At 38.2% G+C, this 22007-nt stretch overlaps 1 protein-coding gene across 1 annotated transcript in view; it reads left to right on the top strand.

The window, feature by feature from the left end:
- DUBAI (Deubiquitinating apoptotic inhibitor) overlaps positions 1-22007 on the top strand; it is a 378846-nt gene that overhangs the window by 284675 nt on the left and 72164 nt on the right. The window contains exon 8 of the mRNA XM_067140455.2: positions 3222-3407. Within this exon, the coding sequence (XP_066996556.2) occupies positions 3222-3407 (186 nt within the window). The remainder of the gene's footprint in view (positions 1-3221; positions 3408-22007) is intronic.

Genomic DNA, 22007 nt, shown 5'->3' with positions numbered 1-22007 from the left:
CCATTTTTCACTAAAATTTGTATGATTGCCAATTATGTTTGCCATCATGTTATCCTTAGCTGCCTTCATTGCTAGATTCAATTTCCTAGTAAGTTCCTTCAGTTTCTCCTTACTTCCACAGCCATTTCTAACTCTATTTGTTTCCAATCTGCACCTCCTTCTTAGTCTCTTTATTTCTCTATTATAATAAGGTGGGTCGTTATCATTCCTTACCACCTTTAAAGGTACAAACCTGTTTTCACATTCCTCAACAAATTCTTTAAACCCATCCCAGAGTCTGTTTAGATTCTGATTTACCTTTACAGTCAGAAATAAGATGGCCTACCAGGCAAAGAATAAAGCTCATCTTTATATGAGCTTACGTGTCAAAGTAGGAAAGTTGGGCAAGGACATCAAATTTATTAAGAAGTGCATCATAAACAATTTGACTCCAAATTCTTAAAAAAAAACTAAAAACGGAACGTTTTACCGCATCAGAGAAAAGTACATCTTAAGACTAACAAACTTTGGCTGCAAAATGAACTTAAGTTTTTACATAAGAAAACATCATTTCTTAATAATTGCCTGTATGAAACCCATCTCGAAGTCACCAGGATGTTGTCAACTGCACAATGGAATATCTTTCAAGGTAAAGTTCAAGACAGGTTAACCACCATACTCTCTCAGACAAAAATTCCAAGTTTTTTTCAATAAAGTCAATGGAGATAACAAGCTGTTCCGAAACACAGTTTCACATAATACACAAACCCAACACTTATCCGATATCCACCCGCCTTTCATTAATCTGTTCAAAACTAACTTCGACAAAGAAGAAATTGATATCCTATCGAAATGACCCAAACATAATTGGCCCAATTACAACATAGCAAATATGACTAAAAAATTAGTAATAGAGACAGAAGCAGCTACGCAATTTGCAGACAGAAAAAAGATTCTTCAACTTAAAGGCAAAATTCGGAATTCAAAAACCATTATTACCAAAGCAGACAAAGGGAACACTACTGTCATAATGGACCCAGCAGACTATATCGAAGAAAAAAACAAATTTCACAGATAAATCCTTCACAGTTACTGATAAAGATCCAACCCAGTCCATTCAAAGACAATTAAAACAGATACTTAAGGGCACAAACTTTTTAATAACGGATAGTGAAAAGAACAAACTAATTAAAATGAACCCTGGCCTGCCGACTGTTAAAGCGCAATCTAAAATCCATAAAAATTAAGTCCCTATACGCCCTATAGCAAATTACAGACAGAGTCCACTTTATAAAACGGCTCAATTTATTCAACAGTTTCTGAGTAAGCATTACACTTTTCAGGCAAACAAATCCATTAAAAACACCTCAGAATTAATCCGACTGGACAACTTTAAATTACAACCATATCATACAATGCATTCATTCAACATCACTAATATGTATACAAATATTAAACAGGAAAAAGTTATACCAATTATTTTAAAAAACCTACGTCTTATAGCCAGCTTAGTCAACTTGAAATAGCGGACTTTATGCCCATTTTGAAACTTCTAACCAGCAGTAATTATTTCATGTTCGATAATGTAATATACATTGCAAGTTATAAATCTCATTCCGTATTGACGGTTATCACTTTACAAATGAAAATATTTATAAAATCCTCCTTATCAGACAAGTCATTGTATTGATAAGGAGGATTTTATAAATATTTTCATTTTAAAAAAAAGTAATATACAAACAGGACGGACTAGCCATGGGTTCAGCGGCATCCGGCATTCTAGCCAATATATATCTTGATTTCTTAGAGTACACTAAAATAGAAAAAGACAAGAAATTTAACAACATAATCTTATGGTGCAAGTTTGTAGATGATACGTTTATTATCATGGACCAGTGTATCACCGACGCATCTGCCACCCTAGCACACCTCAATAACATTGATACAGACATTAAGTTCACAATAGAATCCGAAGTTGATAAGGCCCTCAATTTTTTAGACATAACTATTACCAGACTCCCATTGGCTTTTAAATATAAAATCTACAGGAAATCAATGCAACGCATACAGCTATAACCATCCAACAAGACTCCTTACATGCCCCTAGCCATAAGCCTGCCACTTATAACAGCTTAGCCCACTGTCGGCAGCCCTGAAGATGGTTTTCCCTGGTTTCCCATTTTCACACTAGGCAAATGCTGGGGCTGTACCTTAATTAAGGCCATGGCCGCTTCCTTCCCACTCCTAGCCCTTTCCCATCCCATCGTCACCAGAAGACCTATCTATGTCAGTGCGACGTAAAGCAAATAGCGAAAAATATAACAGCTTAGTACACCGTGCCTACAATGTACCCATGTCAAAAGCAGATCTAAACAAAGAACTCATTACTATACGTAGTATTGCACTTCATAATGGTTATAATCATAGTTTTATAGAATGTATAATACATAAGTTTAAACACCGACCTAGAACCAATTTACAGAAAGAAAAACTAAATCAGAGACATATGCAAACTTTACATACCCCTGACATTTACCGAGTAACAAACATATTTAAAAAGAAAAATACTAAAATCTCCTTCAAGACCAATAGCAGCAATCTTGATATTTTCCATAACTCTAGCCTTGTTAACGTTTCCAACCCTTTCAATAAGTCAGGCGTTTACAGATTTCACTGCAACGACTTTTCCAGCATATATTTTGGGCAAACAGGGAGATCCTTCAAAATCAGATACAACGAACATGTTAATTCTGTCATATACAAAAGATTCTCAGCAATAGGACAGCATACACACAACTACAAACACAGCTTCTGCGGCATCAACAATGATATAGACATCGTCGAAATAATTAATCAAGTTCTTCTATTAGACCTAACAGAGCAATGTTTCATTCTTTTGGACCAATACTACAACCCAAATTTTAATCTTAATGATCTATCCAAAAAGCCTACTATCTGCGGAGGAGAATTGAACAGGTACTTATGTGCAGTTAAAACTGCATGTGTGAGAAAAATGGAAGGAGGAGATTCATAGGGTTACCGTGAATTATTAGTAATTTTGGTAAGATAGTGATAGAGCTTGCTTGCTTCTTCACTGTTACGAATTTGATTATGTATTTTTATGGTTATTATCTTGTTTTATTCCAGTATATTGTGAAATAAGTTTTGTTTGATAATATTTACAGCAGATTCATATAAATCTTTTATTCATAACTTCTTTGTTCATCTTTGTTTCCTTACAGATTTTGTGATGCAATCCTGAACAAGAATGAAGTACAAAATTCACCTACGCTTGAGGCACTACAGGTGTTATTTGCACTACTTTTACACTGTGAGAGACCTTCACTTTCACCTGATACAATTTTGAAATTAACGAGGCCATCACATTTTCAGAAAGGCCGACAGCAGGACAGCTATGAATACATGATGTAAGTAAAGATATTATGCAGGTTTAGTGGAAATGGTATTTTTGAATATGGATTATGTCCCTTCTACTGCAAATACATGGGTCCAAAGTGATACCTGCCTATCGAACAGTTTGAACAACTTGCTGGTAAATTGACCTGTATGTATTCTCAGCTCTTGAGGGAGTGAATGCATACACTGTAGGGAGGAATAATATCCCCAAATACTCCGTGAAGGTTAAACATCTGAGTAAATTGTAATGGCGAACATTTAAATGTGCCATCGGAGAAAATTGTCTCTGGCTCCTAATATTCTCAGATTTTCCATAGTGGTGAACATAAGAAGACGATCACTGTCCAGAAAAATCAGAACTGGAAGAAAAAATACAGAAAAAAAAAAAAGAAAATCTATCTTGATTTAATGTCACTGTATATTCTTCCATTACTTCAACACCAATTAAACTTACAGGAGTTTGAGGCCGCGGACCATCCTGTCACCTATTAATGTGCATTTGCAGACTATTCCCCTCGGGTAGCACAAGTAAAACTTCCTCTTGATTAACTCGACTTACTAAATTACGATTATCTGTGAGGATTGACCTTGCACCTTTACTTATGGCCTTCTCTTTAGGTTTTTTTCTAACCTCACGACTGGTGACGTGGAACTGTTGATCCATCACACCGTCTTTGTACACTGCTGTTATCTAAGTCGGCGTAGGTAATGCTTTCTCCTGTCATTGAATATGATTTCAGAGAGCAGAGTTTCATAAATGTTACTGAACTGACCACGGAGAACTACCTCAGATGTCATTCATGAACACACCATTGGTCTTGTATAGTTGCTGCAATCTCGCAGGTCCACCAAGGGGTGAGTTTATGAAAAGAATCCCTACATAACGCTGAAACAGATTTCTCAGCAGCAGTGAGGAGGATAGAAGTGATGTACTTCACATCCTTTTCTATGCTTTAGGTATGTCTATCACTGAAGACTACGTGTAATGTGAACGTGGATCAATCCGTATGTTCGAGAATCCATTGATGAGTTGTCTCAATGGATATCTGCTTCAACGAAACAAAAACAATGAGAAAACCAACCAAGTAGCTGTGCGGTTTGGGTCAAATTCTCAAATGAAAGAATTGGATAGCATCAACACACATGTGGAAACAATGAAATTCATCAATTGTTGCAGTTTGAGCCACGTAGCTATCTGCTTGCATTCGGGACATGTGGGTTGAACCCCAGTCCTGGCAGCCCTGAAGATATTTTTCCATCATTCCCTATTTTCGCACCCAGCTGTACCTTAACTAAGCCCGCAGTCACTTCCGCCCCGTTCCTAGCCCTTTTCTTTCCCATCGTCACCATAAGGACTGTCGGTGTGAAGTAAGACAAATCGATAAAATAATAAGTGGGAAAATTATTTGTGACACCAAGGTAGCCAAGCTGGCTTCTTCCCATGGAAATAAGAATAAGTGCATGGAGACTGATGTCATAGCTGGAAAACCTTCAATTTACTACAAGCATAGCTTATCGAAGAGGAAGTGCGACGTCTTCACGAGTTACCGTGGACCACCGCACAGATGGCACTGCCATCCACAGTGATGTGTGAGCGAGAGGATAACAGAGGTATTATCGGGACTACTACTTCAAAATCTACTAAGATACTCAAGCATGCAACTTACGTTTGAAAATGATTTCATCTGCTGGACACTTTGGAATATTTCCTGGATGATTTCGCTGCCTTCGAAGTAACCAGCTCCCTTCTTATCTCCTTCGTGCGGAAGAAGAATCAACATTTCAAGTAGTGAAATATGAGTTTTGGTAGCAAACATAGCTCATGATCTTCACAGCATCCCCACGAACCTGCTACGCAGGCGTAGCAGGGGGAGAGGTGATACTCCCACGTGGCGCGTCCCAGGTGGCGGATAGGGGGGTCCTAACCGGCTTGCCGGCGGACTTGAGGGAAATAAAATACCTCTCGCGGACCAAACACACTACCCCCTGCGGGTGGGGGACGCACATGTAGAATACACCCGCGGTATCCCCTGCCTGTCGTAAGAGGCGACTAAAAGGGGCGACCAAGGGCTGACTGAATTAGAACCATGAAACTAATTTTGAATCGTAACATCACGCGGGGAACACCATAGGTTGCCTGTACTTGCGAGTAGTACCACTAAATTCGGTACGAAATAGGTTTGTGATTAGTAGCAGTTAAAGCCTGGCCTGGTGGATTCCAGTACCCGTGCGTCGTACCCATGTGTGCAACACCGCGGGTCTGGGCGTAGCCTGTGAGTTGTACCACTATATGAGCAGCACCGTGGGTCTGCGTTGCCTGTGATTAGTACCCACTATGTGAGGAACACCACGGGAATACCGGCGCTCGTGTTTAGTACACCTAGGTGGGGAACCTTCTCGGTTTGCGTTGACTCTGAGTTGGGCCATTGTGTGAGACACACCATAGGTCTGCGTTACTTGTACGTATTGCAATACTTGTGAGTAGTACCATCTTTTGTGGAACACCGTGAGTCTTCACTACTTCTGATTAATACCCCAACATGACACATACCATGGTTCTATTTTACTCGCGACATGTACCATTCTCTGGGGCCTTAGACGTGGATTTTGCACCCCCTTAAGACACCAAGCATCATTGTGCTTTATAAGTGGTTCCTTGGTTGGTAGTAATGTTATTTTCGATCTGTATTGAGTCCGATCCACTGGCTTTTGTTTGTTTGTTTTGTGTTTTGTTGAGTTCCTGTCCATCCATTCATTCTTCATGCCATATTTTATTTTTATTTTGGTCAGTGGATGCCTTTGCAATTTTTGTTCTTTCATTTCGTACCATTAGGGGCCGATGACCTTCGATGTTAGGCCCCTTAAAACAACGAGCATCATCATCTTCACAGCATCCCAACTGCGATGACTTCTCTTTAAAAACATCTAATTTATCCAAGCACTCGAAGAAAGTATCACCCCATAAACTATCCATACACGATAGCTTTTCCGCAACAACATTTTCCACTCGCAACAACACATTATAAACACTTTCCGACGCATACGTGAGATATGTGGCGCTTTGCATTGAGCCGTAATCTTTAATTAGGGTTAGGGAAGCAGGCACACTATCAGTCGGTTTGCCGAAAAGGAAAGGACGACATAAATCACACTGAGTCACTTTCCCAGTCTGGTATTTGAATGTCATTTTCGATGTTCACAATTTTTTCCCTGATTTCATCTACAGCTTGTGTCTTCACTGCACGATTTTTACTTTCAATTTCTCTTGCAAGAATACGCATTTGATTAACAAGAGACGTTAATGGGGATTCAGCTCTGTACTCACAGTTTCCGCCAGACGATAAGGCAAGTTTAGACAGTACGTAAATAGACTGCAACGTGTGTAAATGTAGAAAGTCAATAGTGGACGGATGATCATCATAACTTAGTGATCGCAGGATACCGAAATGACGTTCTAGGGGATCTTGATTAAATTTTCCTATCAAAACATAGCTATAATTGTGTTCCCACAAATATTCAGACACTTCTAAGGTACTTTCCACGGTATCTCTTAAGGATTCCAGTGTCCTTTGTGAAGCATGAGGAAATGCTTCCGGTTTTAATTTCCAGCGCTGTTTTGGTATCTCTACTCTTTCACCATTCACCGTAAACGAGTCTACTTTTACTAGAAAGTCATCAAAAAAATGAATGTCACAAACGAAACAGTTATGAATTAATTTTCGGTCTTTTCTATGGATAGCCTTCTCCCATTTCAGTAAAACACCACTCTCTTTAGGGGGCCCTAAAGAAATACCTACTTGAAGACGATCGGTCATATCCAGATCTGCAGCCGGGTACAAAACACGAGGGCATGATGTGATAGTTTCCTCCCGCACTGATATGCATTGCCTTATAGCACAATAGCGACAAAAACTGAGGTATTTAAAACATAACACTTCTCACACAACTCAATCATGAATACACTAATAATGCTAATGTGAGCAGTGTGTTCGGAATGTTGTTGTTGGGGACGGCGTTGACGAAGCACCGAAAACAGTCGATGAGGAATATAAAAGTGCATTAGAAATTATAAACATTCTAAAAAAGGACAATGAGACTCTTAAAGTTGAAAATCAAGAATTAAAAGAAAGACTGCGATCGCTAGAATTTGGGACTGACCATTCTTCGAGTGATATACTGGTACAAGTAACAAACTCGAGCACGTGGTGTCAAGTAGTTCGTGGATGGCCGGCTAAGAAGAAATCTACAACTGAATTTCCGGAAATAAACATTAGAAATAGGTTTTCTGCCCTAAATAATTTAATCCTGGAAGAAAGTGATCGCGCGCGTGAAACCAAATCATCGCGATCCGTTGCCGTGCCGAGTTTAAAATTTAGGCCTAGAATTCAGATTCAAGACCCAGTTAGGCTTAAATCAGCGAAGGTAGCTGTGTTTGGTGATAGCCAAGGAAGGGGAATTGCGGGAGTGATTAACGACGAGAATATAGCAGCAACCGGAGAAATATATCCAGGAGCTTCTATCAGCAGTGTTGTGGAAAACGTAGAAGCAGCAACTAGGAACTTCGGGAGTGGCGATGCAGTGCTTATCATCGGTGGGACGAACGACGTAGCTCGCGACGACGCCAAGAATGTAAGATCACAACTTAAACATACACTAGGGAAGCTGACCCACACTAACGTTTTTGTAGTGAACGTGCCCCACAGGCATGATTTGAGTAGAGACTCGTGTGTGAACATTGAAGTGGATAAGGTCAATACAGATATTGTTAAAATTTGTAAACATTTTCGGAATACTCAGGTTATTGAATGCAGCAGTTTTGAGAGATACTGTTATACAAAACATGGCCTCCATCTGAACAATTCAGGTAAACGAAAGATAGCAAATATTGTTCTAGATTTTATTAATCTTAAGATATGTACTGTAAAACAGGCAACTCCCTTGAGTTATAATACTGACCAGGAAAACTAGTAGAAAGAGCCAGCTGTACTTCAAGCTGGCTCAGTCAACTAGAAAAAGAAACTCAGGATAGTAAGGAATTTCAAGTTACCCAATTGCAACAGTCAAGTTTTAGGGATTAAGGGGGTCTGAGATTGCTCTTGGTAAACTGTCAAAGTGTAGTAAATAAACAATTAAAATTCGGTACATTGATGGAATCTTATGAGACTGATGTGGTGATAGGAGTGGAATCGTGGTTGAAAGAAGGGGTGGGTAATAGAGAAGTATTTCCAGAAGGGTACACAGTCTATCGTAGAGACCGAGGAGATAAAAAGGGAGGGGGGGTGTTTATTCTGGTGAAGGAAACTTACTGTTCACATGAATGGTTTACCGATGAAAGGGATGAAATATTAGGGATAAAATTAGTTTGTGATAATATGAAGGAGGTGGGAATTATAGGAACATACAGGCCTGGAAGAGAGGAAAGAAACATGGAAATCTTTGAAAAAATAATAGATTATACTCATAAAAACAATAATAATATGGTAATAATTGGGGGAGATCTAAATTTGCCTGAAGTTGAATGGAAAAGAGCTGCAAGTGAAGCCCATGAACAGAAACTGGCAAATAAGTTAATTTGGGAGGGAGGATTTACACAAGTAGTACAAGAACTGACTCGTCTCAATAACTTACTAGATGTATTCTTGGTTAAACCATGGGAAATTGTTGATAAAACTGAGGTAATTGAAGGAATAGGAGACCATAAGGCTGTAATAATGGATGTAGGACTCGTACCAAAAAGGCTTAATAAGAGGGTTACACAAGACAAGAAATTGTACAGAAAAACTAAAGTTGATGAATTTGGGAATTACCTTAAATCACAATTCAGTTGTTGGATAAGTGAAGGGAGTAACGTGGATACACTTTGGGCTAAATTTAAAGGAATTATTTGGGAAGGAGAGAAGAGATTTGTACCTGTTAAGAAGGGTAAAATGACCTCAGACCCTGTTTATTATACAAGGGAAATAAGAAAATTAAAAAGAAAATGTAGAATAGTAAACAGGAAAATCAAAGAGGGTAGGGAGAGTAGAGAAACTAGAAAACAGCTAATGAGGGAACTTAATAGAGTGAAAAAGGAAGCAAAAGAGAATTATATGAATGGCATACTTCAAGAGGGTAATGACCACAAAGGGAAATGGGAAAAGCTGTATTCATATATCAGGAATCAAAAAGGAAAAGGAGTCCAAATTCCTGCAATGGTGGGAGAAGGGCGTGAACACTATTTAACAGATACTGAGAAAGCAAACCTATTTAGTAGGGAGTTTAGAGATTCAGTAGATGATTGTCAAGAGTTGGAAACCGAAACAGAAGATAGAGAGGGAGAGAGACAGAGGGAAACAAGAAGCTTCTTATTCACAAACGAAGATATTTTCAGACAAAAAAAACTGCTTCAGCAAGGAAAAGCAGCAGGAAGTGATCAAATTACTGGGGAGGTATTAAAGACAATGGGGTGGTACATAGTGCCTTATTTAAAATTTCTCTTTGACTATGTCATAAATAATAGTGTAATACCAAAGGAATGGAAGGAATCTATAATAATACCAATTTATAAAGGAAAGGGTGATAAAAGGAAACCAGAGAACTACAGACCAATCAGCCTGACCAGTATAGTTTGTAAAATTCTGGAGAGTTTAATATCGAAGTACATCAGAGGGATATGTGATGATAAAAATTGGTTCGTGAGGAGCCAGTATGGATTTAGAAAGAAATTTTCTTGTGAGGCACAACTGGTGGGATTTCAGCAGGACATATCAGATCAGTTGGATTCAGGAGGTCAGTTAGATTGCATAGCCATAGATCTTTCCAAAGCCTTTGATAGAGTGGAACATGGAATATTATTAAAGAAATTGGAGGGAATAGGATTGGACGTAAGGGTTACACGTTGGATAAAAGCATTTCTAAATTCAAGGGTTCAGAAAGTCAAAGTAGGAAATAATGTATCGCAGGAAGAGAAAGTTTGGAAGGGAATTGCACAGGGTAGTATAATCGGTCCGTTACTTTTCTTAATATACGCAAATGATTTAGGGAACAATATAACATCAAAAATAAGATTGTATGCAGATGACATAATTGTTTATAGAGAAATAAACAACATTGAGGATTGTTCAGAATTACAAAGGGACCTTGATAGTATCCAACAATGGGTTGAAGAAAATAATATGAAGGTTAATGGAGGCAAATCAACTGTTACAACTTTTACAAACAGGAGCTTTAAAACTGAATTTGAATATACTTTGGATGAGGTAGTTATCCCAAAAGATGGCAAGTGCAAATACTTAGGTGTGAGATTTGAAAGTAATTTGCACTGGAAGGGTCATATTGATGACATTGTTGGGAAAGCATACAGATCATTACATGTCATAATGAGGCTACTTAAAGGATGCAACAAAGAATTAAAAGAAAAAAGTTACTTGAGTATGGTTCGTCCATAATTGGAATATGCAAACAGTGTTTGGGATCCTCACCAAGAATACCTAATAAAAGAAATAGATAGTGTGCAGAGGAAAGCAGCAAGATTTGTAACAGGGGATTTCAGGAGAAAGAGTAGTGTATCACAAATGTTAAAGGAACTTGGGTGGGAAACTTTAAGTAAGAGAAGGGAGAAAACTAGACTTACAGGATTATATAGAGCCTATACAGGAGAAGAAGCATGGGGAGATATCCGTGAGAGGCTTCAGTTGGAAAATAATTATATCGGCAGGACTGACCACAAATATAAAATTAGAAGGAATTTTAGCAGAAGCGATTGGGGTAAATTTTCATTCATTGGGAAGGGTGTGAAGGAGTGGAACAGTTTACCAGGGGTAGTGTTTGATCCTTTTCCAAAATCTGTACAGATATTCAAGAAGAGAATAAACAGCAACAGAGAAAATAAATGAAGTGTTAGAGGGCATTCGACCAGTGCAGGTTATTGTAAATAAAAAAATGTGTGTGAATAAATTAATTCCATCCCCTGGTCTAAGGAGTTTGGACAGCCAAAGTAGGGGACTGCCTGTAGGGGTGAAGTACAGTGGGGACTTCGAGGGCCCTGGGACCGCTACGGTAGCTGTGAAGGCCCTTCAGGAACTCTGAAAAGTGGTGGCAAAAGGGGCTCTGGTTAAGACGCAGCAGGTCGTTATGCTACTTAGGATCCAGAACGGGTAAAAAAAAAAAAAAAGTAAATAAATAAATGCAATGTAAATATTAATGTTATACCAGTTTTATAGTATCATTTGAAGCAATTCCACATACTGTATATCAGTAGACTATATTTGTAAGTAGTACAGGAGATATTATAATTAGAATTTTGTAAACAATATAAATTTATTAAGGATGAGCTGTGTGTTTAATAGAAAACATTGTTAGCGTAAATTGTATAATATTGTATTATAGGAAAAATTTTCTTCTCTTGTTAATTTAATATTTAGTGCTTGACAATAATGTATTTTAGTGTACCATTTGCCACCGAGGTAGACACCTCATTTGCAAATAAAGAGATTTTGATTTGATTTGATTTGATTTGATTTGATTTGATTTGATCTCTGACAGCGACAATAATGAGCAATAAAAATTACTACATCTGAAGGCAAATATAACGCGGGGTAATGGCCAAGGGTCTCTGTTGACATCGCAATCGCCTGTGCTGCCACCAAGCAGGTGTCCCACCAACCTCTTGAGCTCTCTTACGGGCGTACGGAGAAGATGTCGCACTTCCTCTTCGATACACTATGCTACAAGGGAAGGGACTGTTTCTTTCCCATCTATTTCAATAAAAATTTCCAATGAATTTTGTATAAGACTACTGGAATTCCAGTTGTGTAAGCCCATTCTTTTGCATCGAATAAGGTGAAGCTGTTCAGATTGTACACACGGATTACAAAGCTAAATGCTTACTTCCACTTTCCACCACTTTTTTTACAATGCATTCTAACTATGTAGTAACCCCTTTTCTGGTCTGCACAATCAGTCATCCTTTTTGTATATTTCTGTACAGAGAGAGAACACTGTTCTTATAGTACTCTTTGGATTTTTTTCCTTGCTCAGCACCTCAAACCAGAATCCTGCAGCCAAGCCCACGGCACAGCACTTCAAACCCACGGGCTCTGGGAGCCCAGCCCGTGCAGTGCCGTTCTCTTCTGACGCGGCAGCGTACTGGCCCACAGCACTGGTCTCCTACAGCCCACTGCAGTCCACCGCAATGGGCGGGCTAAGTAGGATAACCTTGAGTACTTCTCCATAATAACATTTGCGCCGTGCACAACGAAATGTTCACGTCACACTACTATTCGGATCATTCACTCTACGAATTCCCGTACGCTAATAACATATTTTAAAGTAGGCTAAAATAATAGCATTTTGAAATTAAACAGTAAAGATTTCTCCTGAACTGTAATAATAATAATAATAATAATAATAATAATTGAAAACAAACAGAAACTTTATTATAAACTAATGTTTGTTTGCAATTGACATCAAGTTAACTGAAAATGAATCTAAGTAACACGAAGCATATTCATAGGACTTCATTCGCGTTTACCTCAAAATAAAATACAAACTGGAATGACGTGCATTATGCCAACAGCAAAAACAAACCTGAACATAGCTTTTCCTTAGTGTGCGTAGTTTATTGGTCATTGTTAATTTGGTGGAATGGAATTACTGTGAATGAAAAGAAGAGCATCAGCATTGTCTGATTGTAGAAGAGACCGTCGTGCTTTGAGAATGAAGCCCGCTAAACTGAAATTTCTCTCTGAAGCTGAACTTGATGCTTGCATCAGAGTCCTGCAGAGAGGCCCAGCCCATGAGTTGCTTCGGCAGTGGACTGCAATGGGCTTTGAAAGGTTCAAACATACGAAGCCCGTGACGTCATCGCATGGGCCAGTCTGTCATTCGTGTGCAGTGAGCCAACGACAGTGCTATGGCAGATCTATGGGCTTACTGCTTCAGTGTGTACAATGTACTACATGTCAGCGGACTGTGGTGCATTACGGTCGAGTGGAGCCGATGAAATTTGCTGTGGTTTTCAGTTTGACTTCTCCGTCTATCCTGTTATCGGAAACGAATGTGGACTGTAGTTCCAAAAGAAAAAAACCGTGGCAAAAAATCGTGAAGTAAGAAAAAAAAGAAAAGAAAAAAGAAGCAGCAACCAACGAACTAAAAACCGCACAATACAAGACTTCTGAACCGGATCCTAAACTTAAAAGTCGTATTTGGTTGGTATTCAAGCCTGCAGTTGACGGTGTTGGGAAAGACGTTAATTTTGTATGCTGTACGATCTGCGGTGAACTTTATGCACACACTAGCAGTTACCCGCGGCTTCTCGTGTGAATTTCGTAATTTGATAAAAATAATCGTTCCTCGGTATTGTACCAAGACATTATCTGAAAATCCCTGAAGTATAAAACCTCACTGAAAAATTGAGTTTCATTTACCCCAGAAACTCTTTGTAAACCAAGTTTGTGGTATTGCCTTTTGGGGCTGAGATGACCGTGCGACATAGAACTGTGCACTTGAGGATGTCTTTAAGGAAAGTTTCTTTATTTTTAAAGCAGATTACAAATACATATTTCCACATCTGTAACATCTTCAGGTTTTGAGATATAAGTATACGCATAAACGGAATGCAACCCCTTTATCAGCCCTTCCTCCACCCCCACCTATGTGGATTTTCGAAAGAAAAGAAAAGAGACACACATTTCTTTATTTTTAAAGGACATTCCAAGTACCAAGTTTCATGTCTGTAACATGTCACATTTTTGACATACACTGTAGATACACCGGTACTCATTTTAAAATTCACCTGCTTTTTCAATTCTTCTCAGTCCCTTAAGTGGTTTTCCGAAAACAAAAAATATGTGTTTATTGATGAAGGAGCTGCCAAATACCAATTATCACGACTTGAACATCTTCAGTATTTGAGATATTCGTATCCTCATGAAAAGAAAAACCAGATAAAACCAGATGAGCTCTATAGGGAAACTGAAGTAATAGATGGTATTAGTGATCATGAAGCTGTTTTTGTGGTAGTTAAAAATAAATGCGATAGAAAGGAAGGTCTTAAAAGTAGGACTGTTAGGCAGTACCATATGGCTGATAAAGCAGGTATGAGGCAGTTTCTAAAAAGTAACTATGATCGGTGGAAAACGGTAAATAAAAATGTAAACAGACTCTGGGATGGGTTTAAAGAATTTGTTGAGGAATGTGAAAACAGGTTTGTACCTTTAAAGGTGGTAAGGAATGGTAAAGACCCACCTTATTATAATAGAGAAATAAAGAGACTAAGAAGGAGGTGCAGACTGGAAAGAAATAGAGTTAGAAATGGCTGTGGAAGTAAGGAGAAATTGAAGGAACTTACTAGAAAATTGAATCTAGCAAAGAAGGCAGCTAAGGATAACATGATGGCAAGCATAATTGGCAGTCATACAAATTTTAGTGAAAAATGGAAGGGTATGTATAGGTATTTTAAGGCAGAAACAGGTTCCAAGAAGGACATTCCAGGAATAATTAATGAACAAGGGGAGTGTGTATGTGAGGATCTTCAAAAGGCAGAAGTATTCAGTCAGCAGTATGTAAAGATTGTTGGTTACAAGGATAATGTCGAGATAGAGGAAGAGACTAAGGCCAAAGAAGTAATAAAATTTACATATGATAACAATGACATTTACAATAAGATACAAAAGTTGAAAACTAGAAAAGCGGCTGGAATTGATCAGATTTCTGGGGATATACTAAAGACAATGGGTTGGAATGTAGTACCATATCTGAAGTACTTATTTGATTATTGTTTGGTCGAAGGAGCTATACCAGATGAATGGAGAGTTGCTATAGTAGCCCCTGTGTATAAAGGAAAGGGTGATAGACATAAAGCTGAAAATTACAGGCCAGTAAGTTTGACATGCATTGTATGTAAGCTTTGGGAAGGCATTCTTTCTGATTATATTAGACATGTTTGTGAAATTAATAACTGGTTCGATAGAAGGCAATTCGGTTTTAGGAAAGGTTATTCCACTGAAGCTCAACTTGTAGGATTCCAGCAAGATATAGCAGATATCTTGGATTCTGGAGGTCAAATGGACTGTATCGCGATTGACATGTCTAAAGCATTTGATAGGGTAGATCATGGGAGACTACTGGCAAAAATGAGTGCAATTGGACTAGACAAAAGAGTGACTGAATGGGTTGCTATATTTTTAGAAAATAGATCTCAGAGAGTTAGAGTAGGTGAAGCTTTGTCTGACCCTGTAATAGTTGCGAGGGGAGTTCCTCAGGGCAGTGTTATCGGACCTTTATGTTTTCTTATATATATAAATGATATGAGTAAAGGAGTGGAATCGGAGGTAAGGCTTTTTGCGGATGATGTTATTCTCTATAGAGTGATAAATAAGTTACTAGATTGTGAGCAACTGCAACGTGACCTCGAAAATGTTGTGAGATGGACAGCAGGTAATGGTATGTTGATAAACGGGGCTAAAAGTCAGGTTGTGAGTTTCACAAATAGGAAAAGTCCTCTCAGTTTTAATTACTGCGTTGATGGGGTGAAAGTTCCTTTTGGGGATCATTGTAAGTATCTAGGTGTTAATATAAGGAAAGATCTTCACTGGGGTAATCACATAAATGGGATTGTAAATAAAGGGTACCGATCTCTACACATGGTTATGAGGGTGTTTAGGGGTTGTAGTAAGGATGTAAAGGAGAGTGCATATAAGTCTCTGGTAAGACCCCAACTAGAGTATGGTTCCAGTGTATGGGACCCTCACCAGGATTACCTGATTCAAGAACTGGAAAAAATCCAAAGAAAAGCAGTTCGATTTGTTCTGGGTGATTTCCGACAAAAGAGTAGCGTTACAAAAATGTTGCAATGTTTGGGTTGGGAAGAATTGAGAGAAAGAAGAAGAGCTGCTCGACTAAGTGGTATGTTCCGAGCTGTCAGCGGAGAGATGGCGTGGAATGACATTAGTAGACGAATAGGTTTGAATGGCGTTTATAAAAGTAGGAAAGATCACGATATGAAGATAAAGTTGGAATTCAAGAGGGCAAACTGGGGCAAATATTCATTTATAGGAAGGGGAGTTAGGGATTGGAATAACTTACCAAGGGAGATGTTCAATAAATTTCCAATTTCTTTGAAATCATTTAGGAAAAGGCTAGGAAAGCAACAGATAGGGAATCTGCCACCTGGGCGACTGCCCTAAATGCAGATCAGTATTGATTGATTGATTGATTGATTGATTGATTGATTGATTGATTGATTGATTGATTGATTGATTGATTGATTGATTGATTGATTGATTGATTGATTGAACTCCTATTTCAACTCCCCCTGCCCCCTTACAAAGTTAATTTTACTCCCCCCCCCACATTGTGTTTTAATTTTAAAGGTGATTTCAAATACCCATTTTTACGTCTGCAACATCTTTAGGTTTTTTAGATATCAGTATCCTCATATAAATAATTCAATTGATTTTCCAAAATCAAAAGAATACATATTTCTTTATTTTTAAAGGAGACTCTAAATACCAATTTATACGTCTGTAACAACTTCAGTTTTTGAGATATCAGTACCCTAATAAAATTAATTCAACCCCCTTTTCAGTCCCGTTTACCCCCCACATTAAGTGGTTTTTCAAAACAAAATAATACTTGTATTTTATTTTTAAAATATTAAAAATATCAATTTTTCACATCTGTAACATGTTAAGTGTTTGAGATATACTGTAGATATGCTCATCTTAAGAATTCACGCCAACCCACATTTCAGTCCTTTTAACCCCCCCACCTCCTCCTTAAGTGTCTTTTCCGAAAACAAAATAATACATGTCTCTCTATTTTTAAGAGAGATAATAAATACCACTTCACATCTGTAACATGTTAAGTTTTTGAGATATATTGTAGATATGCTCAGGGATTATGTGTACAAATTTTGGTTGGCAGCTATACCCATGGTTATGGCAGTTCATCTCCTTATCCGATTCAGAGAGCAGGGGTAGTGTGGTGCCAATATCTCCATAACGGTCTGTTTTAGGGCCTTAAAATATGGTTTTCAGGCTCGTAGGTCTTACCGAGATTTGTTCTTTGGGTCAAGGGGCTTAAAATGAGCTTAGTCTCGTCCTTGCATGACAAATTCAATATTTCGCCTATATTAGCCTATTATCTTTATATCTCCCCGGTCACTCCCACCTCAAATTGTTTTGAAAATAAAATACAGCCCATGTCCCTCAGGGATAATGTATATTTACATTAGTAAAAGGATTTTTAGAATCAGTCCAGTAGTTTCTGAGATTACCCTCCAGATATCCACAAACTAACAAAATTCGTGCTCTCTCTTTATTATATTAGTATAGATTAATGGAGTCGGACTGATCTTATCTTTTTATGATTAGATAAAAAAACTTATGATGAACGAGGTGTGCTTGAATGACGAGCATTGTAATGTTTCCGTGTCATCAGACTCCACGACTATGCCACAACCTGCCAAAGTAATGAAGTTTTCTTCGTTGCCTGCCGTTTATGATGCTCCTATTCCAACAGATGAGCTGGAAACATATTTAAAGCAAAATTGTGGAATGGAAGAAGATAGATATAGCATCCTATTGGAGAACAAATGGACAAAACTATCCAAAATTTCGCCAGATGTCTAAGAATGTAATACGTATGCAAGCATCAAGTTCATCTTCAGAGAGAAATTTCAGTTCAGCAGGCTTCATTCTCAATGCACGACGGTCTCTTCTACAACCAGACTATGCTGATGCTCTTCTCTTCATTCACAGTAATTCCAATTCACCATATTAACAATGACCAATAAACTACACACACTAAGTAAAAGCTATGTTCAGGTTTGTTTTTGTTGTTGGCATATTGCACGTCATTTCTGTTTGTATTTTATTTTTAGGTAAACGTGAATGAATTCCTAAGAATATGCATCATGTTATTTAGATTCATTTTCAGTTAACTTGATGTCAGTTGCAAACGAGTATTAGTTTATTTTAAAGTTTCTGTTTGTTTTCCGTTATTATTTATTATTATTATTATTATTATTATTATTATTATTATTATTATTATTATTATTATTATTATTATTATTATTTTAAGGCCTTAAAACCGACCGCTATGGAGATATTGGCACCACACTACCCCTGCTCTCGGAATCGGATAAGGAAATGAACTGCCGTAACCATGGCAGTACAGTACAGGAGAAATCTCTACCGTTTAAATTCAAAATGCGATTAGCCTACTTTAAAATATGTTATTAGCGTACGGGAATTCGAAGAGTGAATGATCCGAATAGTAGTGTGACGTGAACATTTCGTTGTGCACGACGCACATGTTATTGTGGAGAAGTACTCACTGTTATTCTACTGAGCTCGCCCAGTGCGGTGGACTGCGGTGGGCTGTAGGAGACCAGTGCTGCGGGCCAGTACGCTGCCGCATCAGAAGAGACCGGCACTGCACGGGCTGGGCTGCGTGGTGGGCCTGGCTGCAGGACTCTGGCTTGCATACATATTAATTTCTTAGCGATCTGGTGAAATTTTGGATAGTTTTGTCCATTTGTTCTCCAATAGGACGCTATATCTATCTTCTTCCATTCCACAGTTTTGCTTTAAATATGTTTCCAGTTCATCTGTTGGAATAGGAGCATCATGAACGGCAGGCCACGAAGAAAACTTCATTACTTTAGCAGGTTGTGGCATAGTCGTGGAGTCTGATGACATGGAAACATTACAATGCTCGTCATTCAAGCACACCTCGTTCATCGTAAGTTTTTTTATCTAATCATAAAAAGGCAAGATCAGTCCGACTCCATTAATCTATACTAATATAATAGAGAGCACGAATTTTGTTAGTTTGTGGATATCTGGAGGGTAATCTCAGAAACTACTGGACTGATTCTAAAAACCCTTTTACTAATGTAAATATACATTATCCCTGAGGGACATGGGCTGTATTTTATTTTCAAAACAATTCGAGGTGGGGTTGACCGGGGGATATAAAAATAATAGGCTAATATAGGCGAAATATTGAATTTGTCATGCAAGGACGAGACTAAGCTCATTTTAAGCCCCTTGATCCAAAGAACAAATCTCGGTAAGACCTACGAGCCCGAAAACCATATTTTAAGGCCCTAAAACAGACCGTTATGGAGATATTGGCACCACACTACCCCTGCTCTCTGAATCGGATAAGGAGATGAACTGCCATAACCATGGGTATAGCTGCCAACCAAAATTTGTACACATAATCCCTGAGCATATCTACAATATATCTCAAAAACTTAACATGTTACAGATATGAAGTGGTATTTATTATCTCTTTGAAAAATAAAAAGACATGTATTATTTTGTTTTCGGAAAAGACACTTAAGGAGGAGGTGGGGGGGTTAAAAGGACTGAAATGTGGATTGGCGTGAATTCTTAACCCTCTTGTGCTCACAAGCCTCATATGAGGTCCCAAAATTATGTTTCGTTTAGTGCTCCGTTCATTTAATATTGTTATGAATTTGTGGAAAATTATGACTCTGTTCTTCACTTTAGACCTCATGTGAGGTGTGATATTAGTTACAACTATATCTATGAGATAACAGCACTTCCTAGCAGCTGCGAAGTTGTAAGCTGTTGTGGCACTCTTGTTATTTGTGTGTTTCATATGGAGACTAAATTATTGAAATTGATACGTCCTTTACAAATATATGCAACTGATAAGTAAAAATGTTTTATATAGCAGAAAAGCATGCTCTTTCCTATGGTATTAGTATTTTTATCGTACATGCAATTTATTACCATTATTTTGTGTAATAATATAGGGGCCTCATATGAGGTCTAAATGTACGAGAGGTTATGGTTCACTGTCATAACCTCAATTAGAACTACACCATATTGTAGTGTTTTGGTGGAATTTTTTATACAAACCAAGATGGACTACTGATGTTTCATGGCACATTTGTCATATATTCTCATTTCTATGCATTTAGAACAAAATGGATAAAGAATCAGGGCCGTCTGTAGAAAATGTAGTCTTCACTACAAATGTCACAATATACTCTGCGCTCTGACAGTAATACCTGACAATATGATATACAATCGCTTTTGCGTGATACGGAAGTATTTGCACTTTATTGACAATCAGAACATTCCAGCAGACATCAATGATCGGCTTATACATTTACGTCCCATGACTGACCATTTCAAGCACATCTTTACATGTTCTTCCCAGCCAGAAGAATTTTCATCAGTTGATGAGGCCGATCAAAGCTGAAACAATGTATAAAGAGTAAACCCTAAAAATGGGGCTTCAAAATTTGGGTCTTAATCAGTTCCTCAGGATACATCCACAGCTTTGAGATCTCAAGGAAAAGTTCAAAATGGTCAAGGTCATTCTGAATTTGGAGCAGTTGGTGATGATGTTCTTAGACTGCTTGAAGACGTGAAGTTCAAAAGACATAAGCTTTTGATAATCTGTTTACGTCGATTAATCTTCTCTAGAAACTTCTTGAAGATGGCATTTATGCTTCCAGGACTATCAGAGCTAATAGGCTTTGTGGTGCTGATCTCAAGCTGCGGTCTGTGAAAACCACGAAGAAGGAACCGAGAGGGTTGTACTCTGTTACATCGCAGTCCAACATCACAATAACCTGCTGGCATGATAATTCATTTTTACACGTATCATCTACATTTGCTGGAGCAGAACCTGTAGGTGTTGCTAAGAGATGGTGTCAAAAACTGCGCGCAATCATTGAAATTCCACGACCATATTCCATTAGCATTTACAATTCCCATGTGGGTGGCGTACATCTAATGGACTCGCTCGTAGGTCTATATCGGCACACCATAAGGCACAAAAGGGAGTACATCAGAGTTTTCCATTATCTACTGAACACGACCATTGTAAACTGTTGGATCCTCTGGAGAATGAACTCAGATTGTGAGGAGCTGGATCTGTTAGCATTCAAGTCCTCAGTAATTACTTCTGTCATGTACATGGAAAGCAAACATCAACCCAAGAAAGGAAGACCCGCTTCACAGATGCCACCAGAAACCAAAAAAATGGTTGAAAATGAAGGCTACCTATAAGCTGAGAAAGGATAGAAATGCCACCTTCACGGTTGTTCAAGGAAAACCAGGTATGTCTGCCTTCGCTGCCAATATGCCCTTTGTCCACAGTGTTTTGAGGAATTCCATAGCAGGAAATAACAACAGCAGCCACTCCTTAATGCAAAATTTAGTTTGGTAAAACGTGCATATACAGTACAACTGACATCCAGCGCACAGTATCCCCCAAGAAAATTATTCCTCAGTTCAGTTGTGTTGTGATGTGTGTGGACTCACTCCATGCACATAGGCCTCATATGAGGTCCGTGGAATTTTCAAAGAAAAAAATTAACTATTACTTCTTTTTCTTTTACATGATTGTATTTTGTAACCTTCCAATGAATAAAAAATCAAGACAGTATTTTTTTTCACTTCAAACTGAAAATGTGTGTACGAGAGGGTTAAGATGAGCATATCTACAGTATATCTTAAACACTTACCATGTTACAGATGTGAAAATTGGTATTTTTAATATTTAAAAATAAAAAAACAGGTTTTATTTTGTTTTTTGGAAAACCACTTAGCGTGGGGGATAAAAGGGACTGAAAACGGGGT

Source organism: Anabrus simplex, chromosome 2 (genome assembly GCF_040414725.1).
Source record: "Anabrus simplex isolate iqAnaSimp1 chromosome 2, ASM4041472v1, whole genome shotgun sequence".
Lineage (NCBI taxonomy): Eukaryota > Metazoa > Arthropoda > Insecta > Orthoptera > Tettigoniidae > Anabrus > Anabrus simplex.
This window is presented reverse-complemented; position numbering and strand designations above follow the sequence as displayed.